Genomic DNA, 13115 nt, shown 5'->3' with positions numbered 1-13115 from the left:
CTCTACACACAGACCCTCTACACACAGTTCCTCTACACACAGAGCCTCTTCACACAGTTCCTCTACACACAGACCCTCTTCACACAGACCCTCTTCACACAAGACCCTCTACACACAGTCCCTCTTCACACAGACCCTCTACACACAGTTCCTCTACACACAGACCCTCTACACACATTTCCTCTACACACAGACCCTCTTCACACAGACCCTCTTCACACAGACCCTCTACACACCCCTCTACACAGATCCCTCTCTCACACAGACCCTCTACACACAGACCCTCTACACACAGACCCCTCTTCACACACAGACCCTCCTCTTCACACACAGACCCTCTTCACACAGACCCTCTACACAGTCCCTCTTCACACATCACACAGACCCTCTACACACAGACCCTCTACACACAGTCCCTCTACACAGCCCTCGACCCTCTACACACAGACCCTCTGGAGAACCTCACACAGTCCCTCTTCACACAGACCCTCTACACACAGTCCCTCTTCACACAGACCCTCTGGAGAACCTCACACAGTCCCTCTTCACACAGACCCTCTACACACACCCTCTTCACACAGACCCTCTACACACAGACCCTCTACACACAGTCCCTCTTCACACAGACCCTCTACACACAGACCCTCTACACAGTCTCACACAGACCTCTACACACAGTCCCTCTTCACACAGACCCTCTACACACAGACCCTCTTCACACAGACCCTCACAGACACCCTCTTCACACACAGTCCACTCTACACACAGACCCTCTTCACACACACACCTCTCTTCACACAGACCCTCTTCACACAGTCCCTCTAGACCCTCTACACACAGACCCTCTACACACAGACCTCTACACACAGTTCCTCTACACACAGACCCTCTTCACACAGACCCTTTCACCTCTACACACAGACCCTCTTCACACAGACCCTCTTCACACAGACCCTCTACACACAGACCTCTACACACAGACCCTCTTCACACAGTCCTCTTCACACAGACCCTCTTCACACAGACCCTCTACACTCTTACACACAGACCCTCTTCACACAGACCCTCTTCACACAGACCCTCTACACACCCCTCTACACACACCTCTTCACACAGACCCTCTCACACAGTCCCTCTACACAGTCCCTCTTACCCTCTACACACAGACCCTCTACAGACCCTCTTCACACAGACCCTCTACACAGACACACAGACCCTCTTCACACAGACCCTCTTCACACAGACCCTCTACACACAGACCCTCTACACACAGACCCTCTTCACACAGACCCTCTTCACACAGACCCTCTTCACACAGACCCTCTACACACAGACCCTCTTCACACAGACCCTCTTCACACAGACCCTCTTCACACAGACCCTCTTCACACAGACCCTCTTCACACAGACCCTCTTCACACAGACCCTCTTCACACAGTCCCTCTTCACACACCCTCTACACACAGACCCTCTTCACACAGACCCTCTTCACACAGACCCTCTTCACACAGACCCTCTCACACAGACCCTCTTCACACAGACCCTCTCACACAGTCACACAGACCCTCTTCACACACAGACCCTCTTCACACAGACCCTCTTCACACAGACCCTCTTCACACAGACCCTCTTCACACAGACCCTCTACACACAGACCCTCTTCACACAGACCCTCTACACACAGACCCTCTACACACAGACCCTCTACACACAGACCCTCTTCACACAGACCCTCTTCACACAGTCCTGGGTGTTTGTTCCTTGTTCCCACAAACTTCAGAGGAACATTTGAGACGTTCTGAGAAAACAGCGTGAAATGAATCTGTCACAGACACCGACCAATCAGGAGCCAGGATCAGGGCAGGACCGACCAATCAGTTGCTCCGCTCTCGTCTTTATAATCCCGGTTTGAGTCCTGGACCAGGACTTTGTGGAGTCCAGACCGAACATGGGGTAAGATCTGATCATCTGTTTAGAACCATGGTTTAGTCCTGGTTTAGTCCTGGTTTAGACCTGGTGTAGTCCTGGTTTAGTCCTGGTTTAGTCCTGGTTTAGTCCTGGTTTAGTCCTGGTTTAGACCTGGTGTAGTCCTGGTTTAGTCCTGGTTTAGTCCTGGTTCAGTCCTCGTTAGTCCTGGTTTAGTCCTGGTTTAGACCTGGTGTAGTCCTGGTTTAGTCCTGGTTTAGTCCTGGTTTAGTCCTGGTTTAGACCTGGTTCAGTCCTGGTTCAGTCCTGGTTTAGTCCTGGTTCAGTCCTGGTTAGTCCTGGTTTAGTCCTGGTTTAGACTTGGTTCAGTCCTGGTTCAGTCCTTTTTTAGTCCTGGTTTAGTCCTGGTTTAGTCCTGGTTTAGACCTGGTTTAGTCCTGGTTTAGTCCTGGTTTCGTCCTGGTTTAGTCCTAGTTTAGACCTGGCTTGGTCCTGGTTTAGTTCTGACTTGGTCCTGGCTCTAAACTCTCTCCTCTGCTCCTTGCCGTGATGATGTCACAGTGCCGTGCTCTGATTGGGCGATTTCACGGCGGTTTGGAGTGAACAGGACTCAGACTGTGACACAGGAGCAGCTGACCCCCTCATGCCCAAAACCAGGACTAAACCAGGACTAAACTCGGTCCTGGTCTTGTCCAGGTCTAGCGTTGGGTCAGACCTGGTTCAGACCTGGTTTTAATCCAGTTTTTCCTGCTGTAGATTTGGTGAATCTGAATTTGAACAGAAGATGGAGGTGAGTTTGATCCGGTTTTAGACCCTGTTTAGTCTGGTTGAGACTTGGTTTTAGTCTTGGTTTAGATCTAGTTACAATCCTGTTTTAGATCTGCTTTAGACCAGTTTAAGATCTACTTTAGACCCATTTTAGACCCGTTTTAGACCTGTTTTAGACCCATTTTAGACCCATTTTAGACCCATTTTAGACCTGTTTTAGACCCATTTTAGACCCATTTTAGACCCATTTTAGACCTGTTTTAGACTTGTTTTAGACCTGTTTAATCTTGATCTTAGTCCCGTTCCTGGTTCGGTTCTCACTGTGGCTTTGCATCTTGTTTAGTGTTTCAGACTACTTACTGTCTGGGTTTAGTCCTGTTCTAGTTCTGGTCTAGTCCGTTTCTAGTCCTGGTTCTAGTCCTGGTTCTAGTCCTGTTCTAGTCCTGGTTCTAGTCCTGTTCTAGTCCTGGTTCTAGTCCTGTTCTAGTCCTGGTTTGGTTTACAGTCCAGTGTGGTTCTGCGCGTGACCCAGATGCCTCTCGTCCAATCGGTGCTGCAGTCCTTGAGCTCCGCCTACTCTCAGGTAAGCCCCGCCCCCCGTGTGGTGATACTGTTAGCCCCGCCCCCTCTGTGTGGTTGCCGTGGTGTTGCTGTGATTGACATTGGGCCGGTCGTCCTCAGGTGAAGGGGCGTCACCCGCTGCTGCAGATCATGGGGGGCGTGGCCGAGGTGGGCGTGGTCAGCGTGTCACAGGCGGCACTCAGACAAGCCACGCCCCTCCTCACCAGCCTCCAGCCTCAGAGTGAGTACTACTGTGAAGTACTATGAAGTACTATGAAGTACTGTGAAGTACTATGAAGTACTATGAAGTATTATGAAGTATTATGAAGTACTATGAAGTACTGTGAAGTACTATGAAGTACTATGAAGTATTATGAAGTATTATGAAGTATTATGAAGTACTATGAAGTATTGTGAAGTACTATGAAGTACTATGAAGTATTATGAAGTATTATGAAGTATTATGAAGTACTGTGAAGTACTATGAAGTACTATGAAGTATTATGAAGTACTATGAAGTACAATCTCAGCGTCGTGGGGCTCCACACTCTGTAAATGTTACGTCCATTTTTCCCACAGACTTTTGGAAAATTCAGATATTAAGAGTTTAAAGACGTCACCACGGCGATGTGCTAACGGCTACATGCTAACAGCTACATGCTAACGGCTACATGCTAACGGCTACATGCTAACGGCTACGCTACGGCTACGCTAACGCTAACGCTACATGCTAACGGCTACATGCTAACGGCTACATGCTAACGGCTACATGCTAACGGCTACATGCTAACGGCTACATGCTAACGGCTACATGCTAACGGCTATGCTAACAGCTACGTGCTAATAGCTACATGCTAACTCGTCCATAAATGTTTTAAATTTAATCAAAGTTTGTGTGAAATGTTTTCATGACTCGGTGCTTTATAAAGATTCAGACCAGGACTAAACCTGGACTAACCCAGGACTAAATTAGGACTGAACCAGGACTACAGAAGTCCAGGTGTCGCGCTCGCTGCTCCACAGAGCTGATTCATATTCTCACTTTTATTCTTTATTTGTTTTTTGTCTGTGGGAAAAAATGATGAGAAATTTATGTCCAGAAGCAGAAGGCTCCAGTACTACATGTGAAGTACTGCGTAGTACTGTGTAGTACTGTGTAGTACTGTGTAGTACTGTGAAGTACTGCGTAGTACTGTGTAGTACTGCGTAGTACTGTGTAGTACTGTGTAGTACTGTGTGGTACTGTGAAGTACTGCGTAGTACTGCGTAGTACTGCGTAGTACTGTGTAGTACTGTGTGGTACTGTGAAGTACTGCGTAGTACTGTGTAGTACTGTGTGGTACTGTGTGGTACTGTGAAGTACTGTGTAGTACTGTGTAGTACTGTGTGGTACTGTGTGGTACTGAGTAGTACTGTGTGGTACTGTGTGGTACTGTGAAGTACTGTGTGGTACTGCATAGGGTAAATGTACTGCAGTACTTGTACTGTGTCTGTGTCTGTGTCTGTGCAGTTGGAGTCGTCAGTTCTTTGGCTCTTCAGGGTTTAGATCGACTCGAACAGAACTTCCCCGTCCTCCAACAGACCACAGACCAGGTGAGACCACAGACCACAGACCACAGACCAGGTCAGACCACAGACCACAGACCAGGTGAGACCACAGACCAGGTGAGACCACAGACCAGGTGAGACCACAGACCAGGTGAGACCACAGACCAGGTGAGACCACAGACCACAGACCAGGTGAGACCACAGACCACAGACCACAGACCAGGTGAGACCACAGACCAGGTGAGACCACAGACCACAGACCAGGTGAGACCACAGACCACAGACCACAGACCAGGTGAGACCACAGACCAGACCAGGTGAGACCACAGACCACAGACCACAGACCAGGTGAGACCACAGACCACAGACCAGGTGAGACCACAGACCACAGACCACAGACCAGGTGAGACCAAGACCACAGACCAGGTGAGACCACAGACCACAGACCAGGTGAGACCACAGACCACAGACCAGGTGAGACCACAGACCAGGTGAGACCACAGACCACAGACCAGGTGAGACCACAGACCACAGACCACAGACCAGTGAGACCACAGACCACAGACCAGGTGAGACCACAGACCAGGTGAGACCACAGACCACAGACCAGGTGAGACCACAGACCACAGACCAGGTGAGACCACAGACCACAGACCAGTGAGACCACAGACCACAGACCAGGTGAGACCACAGACCAGGTGAGACCACAGACCAGACCACAGACCAAAGACCACAGACCAGGTGAGACCACAGACCACAGACCAAAGACCACAGACCAGGTGAGACCACAGACCACAGACCAGGTGAGACCACAGACCACAGACCAAAGACCACAGACCAGGTGAGACCACAGACCAGGTGAGACCACAGACCACAGACCACAGACCAGGTGAGACCACAGACCACAGACCAGGTGAGACCACAGACCACAGACCAGGTGAGACCACAGACCAGGTGAGACCACAGACCACAGACCAGGTGAGACCACAGACCACAGACCAGGTGAGACCACAGACCAGGTGAGACCACAGACCACAGACCAGGTGAGACCACAGACCACAGACCAGGTGAGACCACAGACCACAGACCACAGACCACCAGACCAGTGAGACCACAGACCACAGACCAGGTGAGACCACAGACCAGGTGAGACCACAGACCACAGACCAGGTGAGACCACAGACCACAGACCACACAGACCACAGACCAGACTGAGACCACAGACCAGGTGAGACCACAGACCAGGTGAGACCACAGACCACAGACCACAGACCAGGTGAGACCACAGACCAGGTGAGACCACAGACCACAGACCAGGTGAGACCACAGACCACAGACCAGGTGAGACCACAGACCAGGTGAGACCACAGACCACAGACCAGGTGAGACCACAGTGAGACCACAGACCAGGTGAGACCACAGACCACTGACCAGGTGAGACCACAGACCACAGACCAGGTGAGACCACAGACCAGGTGAGACCACAGACCACAGACCACAGACCAGGTGAGACCACAGACCAGGTGAGACCACAGACCAGACCACAGACCAAAGACCACAGACCAGGTGAGACCACAGACCACAGACCACAGACCAAAGACCACAGACCAGGTGAGACCACAGACCAGGTGAGACCACAGACCACAGACCACAGACCCAGTTAGACCAGGTGAGACCACAGACCACAGACCACAGACCAGGTGAGACCACAGACCACAGACCACAGACCAGGTGAGACCACAGACCAGGTGAGACCACAGACCACAGACCACAGACCAGGTGAGACCACAGACCACAGACCACAGACCAGGTGAGACCACAGACCAGGTGAGACCACAGACCACAGACCACAGACCAGGTGAGACCACAGACCAGGTGAGACCACAGACCAGGTGAGACCACAGACCACAGACCACAGACCACAGACCAGTGAGACCACAGACCACAGACCAGACCAGTGAGACCACAGACCACAGACCACAGACCAGGTGAGACCACAGACCAGGTGAGACCACAGACCCACAGACCAGGTGAGACCACAGACCACAGACCAGGTGAGACCACAGACCAGGTGAGACCACAGACCAGAGACCAGGTGAGACCACAGACCACAGACCAGGTGAGATCACAGACCAGGTGAGACCACAGACCACAGACCACAGACCAGGTGAGACCACAGACCACAGACCAGGTGAGACCACAGACCAGGTGAGACCACAGACCACAGACCAGGTGAGACCACAGACCACAGACCACAGACCAGGTGAGACCACAGACCAGGTGAGACCACAGACCACAGACCAGGTGAGACCACAGACCACAGACCAGGTGAGACCACAGACCACAGACCAGGTGAGACCACAGACCAGGTGAGACCACAGACCAGGTGAGACCACAGACCACAGACCAGGTGAGACCACAGACCACAGACCAGGTGACCACAGACCAGGTGAGACCACAGACCACAGACCAGGTGAGACCACAGACCACAGACCAGGTGAGACCACAGACCAGGTGAGACCACAGACCACAGACCAGGACCGACCAGGTGAGACCACAGACCAGGTGAGACCACAGACAGACAGAGACCACAGACCAGGAGACCACAGACCAGGTGAGACCACAGACCAAAGACCACAGACCAGGTGAGACCACAGACCAGGTGAGACCACAGACCAGGTGAGACCACAGACCACAGACCACAGACCAGACCAGACCAGACCAGGTGAGACCACAGACCACAGACCACAGACCAGGTGAGACCACAGACCAGACCAGGTGAGACCAGACCACAGACCAGGTGAGACCACAGACCACAGACCAGACCAGGTGAGACCACAGACCAGTGAGACCACAGACCACAGACCACAGACCAGGTGAGACCACAGACCAGGTGAGACCACAGACCACAGACCAGCCACAGACCACAGACCAGTGAGACCACAGACCACAGACCACAGACCAGGTGAGACCACAGACCACAGACCAGGTGAGACCACAGACCACAGACCAGGTGAGACCACAGACCAGGTGACCACAGACCACAGACCAGGTGAGACCACAGACCACAGACCAGGTGAGACCACAGACCACAGACCAGGTGAGACCACAGACCACAGACCACCACAGACCAGGTGAGACCACAGACCACAGACCAGGTGAGACCACAGACCACAGACCAGGTGAGACCACAGACCACACAGACCACAGACCAGGTGAGACCACAGACCAGGTGAGACCACAGACCACAGACCAGCACAGACCAGACCACAGTGAGACCACAGACCACAGACCAGGTGAGACCAGACAGACCACAGACCAGGTGAGACCACAGACCACACAGACCAGACCAGGTGAGACCACAGACCACAGACCAGGTGAGACCACAGAATGAGACCACAGACCACAGACCAGACCAGTGAGACCACAGACCACAGACCAGGTGAGACAGACCAGACCAGTGAGACCACAGACCACAGACCACAGGTGAGACCACAGACCAGACCAGGTGAGACCACAGACCACAGACCAGTGAGACCACAGACCACAGACCAGACCAGACCAGGGAGACCACAGACCACAGACCAGGTGAGACACAGACCAGACCACAGACCACAGACCACAGACCAGGTGAGACCACAGACCACAGACCAGGTGACCACAGACCACAGACCACAGACCAGGTGAGACCACAGACCACACAGACCAGGTTGAGACCACAGACCACAGACCAGACCACAGACCAGGTGAGACCACAGACCACAGACCAGGTGAGACCACAGACCACAGACCACAGACCAGGTGAGACCACAGACCACAGACCAGGTGACACAGTGAGACCACAGACCACAGACCAGGTGAGACCACAGACCACAGACCAGGTGAGACCACAGACCAGGTGAGACCACACAGAGACCACAGACCACAGGTGAGACCACAGACCAGACAGACCAGACCAGTGAGACCACAGACCCACAGACCACAGACCAGGTGAGAGACCACAGACCACAGACCACAGGTGAGACCACAGACCAGGTGAGACCACAGACCACAGACCACAGACCACAGACCAGGTGAGACCACAGACCACAGACCACAGGTGAGACACAGACCACAGACCAGGTGAGACCACAGACCACAGACCAGGGTGAGACCACAGACCAGGTGAGACCACAGACCACAGACCAGGTGAGACCACAGACCACAGACCAGGTGAGACCACAGACCACAGACCAGGTGAGACCACAGACCAGGTGAGACCACAGACCACAGACCAGGTGAGACCACAGACCACAGACCAGGTGAGACCACAGACCACAGACCAGGTGAGACCACAGACCACAGACCACAGACCAGGTGAGACCACAGACCAGGTGAGACCACAGACCACAGACCACAGACCAGGTGAGACCACAGACCACAGACCACAGACCACAGACCAGGTGAGACCACAGACCAGGTGAGACCACAGACCACAGACCACAGACCATGGACCAGGTGAGACCACAGACCACAGACCAGGTGAGACCACAGACCACAGACCAGGTGAGACCACAGACCACAGACCACAGACCACAGACCAGGTGAGAGCACAGACCACAGACCACAGACCAGGTGAGACCACAGACCAGGTGAGACCACAGACCACAGACCACAGACCAGGTGAGACCACAGACCACAGACCAGGTGAGACCACAGACCACAGACCAGGTGAGACCAGACACAGACCACAGACCACAGACCACCCAGGTGAGACCACAGACCACAGACCAGGTGAGACCACAGACCAAGACCACAGACCACAGACCAGGAGACACAGACCACAGACCAGGTGAGACCACAGACCAGGTGAGACCACAGACCACAGACCAGGTGAGACCACAGACCACAGACCAGGTGAGACCACAGACCAGGTGAGACCACAGATCACAGACCAAAGACCACAGACCAGGTGAGACCACAGACCAGGTGAGACCACAGACCAGGTGAGACCACAGACACAGACCAGTGAGACCACAGACCAGGTGAGACCACAGACCACAGACCACAGACCAGGTGAGACCACAGACCACAGACCAGGTCTAGACCAGGATGAGGGAGGGGTTAGGGAGGCAGGTGCAGTGGGGGGACACCTGTCTGTCCCTGTCTCACCTGTCAGTCCCTGTCTCACCTGTCAGTCCCTGTCTCACCTGTCAGTCCCTGTCTCACCTGTCTGTCCCTGTCCCTCAGGTGTCGTCTGACCTGCGCGCCGCTCTGGTCGGGTCCGTGGTCGGGTCCGTGGTCGGGTCCGTGGTCGGGTCCCGGGACGTCCTGGCGCTGTGGGCGGTGGGGGGCGTGGACGTGGCGCTGGAGGGGGCGGAGAGAGGGGCGGAGCTGGTGTGGGAGAGGGGGCGGAGTCTGCTCGGGGCGCTGCAGGGGTCAAAGGTCGGGCAGGTCGCGTCCTCCGGCCTCGACGACCTCCTGACCCGACTGGAGGAGGTCACGGCCACCTACCTGCCCCTGCCCCCCACGCTCAGTAAGTCAGATGCCCTCCCACCGTCTCAGGGGTATTTCCTGTAGTAGTATTAGCAGTAGTATTTTTGCAGTAGTATTTGCAGTAGTATTTTTGCAGTAGTATTTGCAGTAGTATTTGTAGTAGTATTTGCAATAGTATTTTTGCAGTAGTATTTGTAGTAGTAGTATTTGCAGTAGTATTTGCAGTAGTATTTGTAGTAGTAGTATTTGTAGTAGTAGTATTTGCAGTAGTATTCGCAGTAGTATTTGTAGTATTTGTGTACTTCAGGGCTGCAGTGGGAGCAGATGGTTTTGCGTTTGGAGGACGAGGACGAGGACGAGCCCAGTGTTTGGACCCGAGTCCGGAGTCTGGTCCTGTTCCTGGTCCTTCAGGTCCATCACCGCCTCCTGAAGACCCGGGACCAGCTGAGGAGGAGCGTCCAGACCAGCGCCCAGGCCGTGAGTCCCGAGACCGGACTAAGACCGGACTAAGACCAGGACCAGACCAGTGCCCGGGCCGTGAGTCCAGAGACCGGACTAAAACCGGACTAAGACCAGGACTAGACCAGCGGCCAGGCCGTGAGTCCAGAGACCGGACTAAGACCGGACTAAGACCAGGACCAGACCAGTGCCCGGGCCGTGAGTCCCGAGACCGGACTAAGACTGGGTCCAGACTGGGACTAGACCGGGGCCCACGCCGTGAGTCCTGAGACAGGGATTAGACCGGGATTAGACCGGAGCTCAAACCAGGCTTAGACCAGGGTCAGATCTGGTTCAGTTGTGTTTAGTTTTAGTTCTGTCTCAGACTGGGTTTAGATCAGGTTTAGACCAGGGATAGTCCGTATTTGGTCAGTCCTGGTTCAGTCCTGGTTCAGTCCTAGTTCAGACCCAGTTTAGTCCTGTCTTAGTCCTGGTTCTGTGTCTCAGGTGGGTCTGGGTCCAGTCTTGGACTTGGCGGGAGACCTGCTGCGGTCCCTCCGGGGCCTGGTGGTGGCGCTGTTGTACCGGGTGGAGGACCTGAGGGAGGAAGTCCTGGTCGAGATCCAAAGCCGGGCCCTGGCCCTGGTCCAGTACGGTCCGGTCCAGAGAGTCCTGGAGGTGCCGGAGCAGATCCAGAACCTCGTCAGAGACCTTCAAGAACTCAGCAAACTCCTGCTCCAGCTGCTCATCAACGCCACCCCCCTGTACAGCCTGGTACTGCAGGGGGCGGGGACAGGGGGCGGGGACAGGGGGCTGTAGTATTTGTAGTAGTGGTAATAGTATCTGCAGTAGTAGTAGTATTTGTAGTAGTATGTGTAGAATTTGTAGTAGTATGTGTAGTATTTGTAGTAGTATTTGTAGTATTTGTAGTATGTGCAGTATGTGTAGTATTTGTAGTAGTATTTGTAGTATTTGTAGTATTTGTAGTATTTGTAGTATTTGTAGTATTGAAGTAGTAGTTCAGGTGTTGGTGTGTTTCAGGTGCGTCCGTCTGATCAGGACGTCGAGGATTTTTTAAACCAACATGACTTCACCTCAAACAGCTCGTCCCGACGCAGCTCCAACGCCAACGCCAACAGGTGAGCCAACAGGTGAGCCAACAGGTGAGCCAACAGGTGAGCCAACAGGTGAGCCAACAGGTGAGCCAACAGGTGAGCCAACAGGTGAGCCAACAGGTGAGCCAACAGGTGAGCCAACGCCAACAGGTGAGCCAACAGGTGAGCCAACAGGTGAGCCAACAGGTGAGCCAACAGGTGAGCCAACAGGTGAGCCAAACAGGTGACCAACAACAGGTGAGCCAACAGGTGAGCCAACAGGTGAGCCAACAGGTGAGCCAACGCCAACAGGTGAGCCAACAGGTGAGCCAACAGGTGAGCCAACAGGTGAGCCAACGCCAACAGGTGAGCCAACAGGTGAGCCAACGCAACAGGTGAGCCAACGCTAACAGGTGAGCCAACAGGTGAGCCAACGCTAACAGGTGAGCCAACGCTAACAGGTGAGCCAACGCTAACAGGTGAGCCAACGCTAACAGGTGAGCTAACGCTAACAGGTGAGCCAACGCTAACGCTAACAGGTGAGCCAACGCTAACAGGTGAGCTAACGCTAACAGGTGAGCCAACGCTAACGCTAACAGGTGAGCTAACGGTGTTTGTGTTTGTTTTTATTTTGCAGATTTAAAGCAAAAACAATAAAATCACAGTAAATAAAAATCAGTTGCAGGAAAAAACACAATAAACATCCTCAAATAAATAAATATTAAACTTTATCATGAAATATCAAATATTTCCTCAAACTCTTTTTAAACGACGTTTCTGACGCGTCGACGTGAAAACTGAACTCTGCTCGTTTGAACGTGGAAATGATGATTTTGACAAGTTTTGTGTCTTTGAATCTTTATGAATCTTTAAAGTCAAATAGTGAATAATAAAGAGTTTGATCCATAAAAATATAAATGTGATAAATATTAAGAATGTTGAGTTTGATGAATAAATAAACAAACAGAAACAGTTACAATTCACACAAAAACTTTTTGTACCAATAATATTTTGTTCAGAGAAAAAGTGCAGCTCAGACGTTTTTATGACAAACAGGAGGAAATTAAAATATAAAATAATGTAAAATGTCATGTAAAGATTTTTCTGCTGAGTCAGCGTGAGTTTTGATCAACATCGACAAAGACGCCCACGAGTTTGGTGGATCAGACACGACTTTTATCATCTTCATCTTTTATCTTTTATATCAATAATGATATAAATATTTTTTACATTAAGAGATAATTTGTTCATTTTGAATCTTTGTGATAATCAGATAAAGCAGCAGCTTCAGTTTGGTTTATTAGA

At 52.4% G+C, this 13115-nt stretch overlaps 1 protein-coding gene across 1 annotated transcript in view; it reads left to right on the top strand.

Annotated features, from left to right (window-relative positions):
* Positions 1-2710: 2710 nt before the first annotated feature.
* The window catches only part of plin6 (perilipin 6), an 11665-nt gene continuing 1260 nt past the window's right edge, over positions 2711-13115 (top strand). Inside the window, exons 1-8 of the mRNA XM_055163948.1 lie at positions 2711-2716; positions 3200-3277; positions 3376-3496; positions 4766-4848; positions 10033-10318; positions 10586-10755; positions 11224-11490; positions 11820-12205. Of these exons, the coding sequence (XP_055019923.1) occupies positions 2711-2716; positions 3200-3277; positions 3376-3496; positions 4766-4848; positions 10033-10318; positions 10586-10755; positions 11224-11490; positions 11820-12205 (1397 nt within the window). The remainder of the gene's footprint in view (positions 2717-3199; positions 3278-3375; positions 3497-4765; positions 4849-10032; positions 10319-10585; positions 10756-11223; positions 11491-11819; positions 12206-13115) is intronic.

This window comes from Boleophthalmus pectinirostris, unplaced genomic scaffold (genome assembly GCF_026225935.1).
Source record: "Boleophthalmus pectinirostris isolate CB_2022bp ecotype Guang Dong unplaced genomic scaffold, ASM2622593v1 HiC_scaffold_6, whole genome shotgun sequence".
Taxonomy (NCBI): Eukaryota; Metazoa; Chordata; class Actinopteri; order Gobiiformes; family Gobiidae; genus Boleophthalmus; species Boleophthalmus pectinirostris.
Note: the sequence above shows the minus strand (reverse complement) of the source record. Positions and strands in the feature narration are given on the sequence as shown.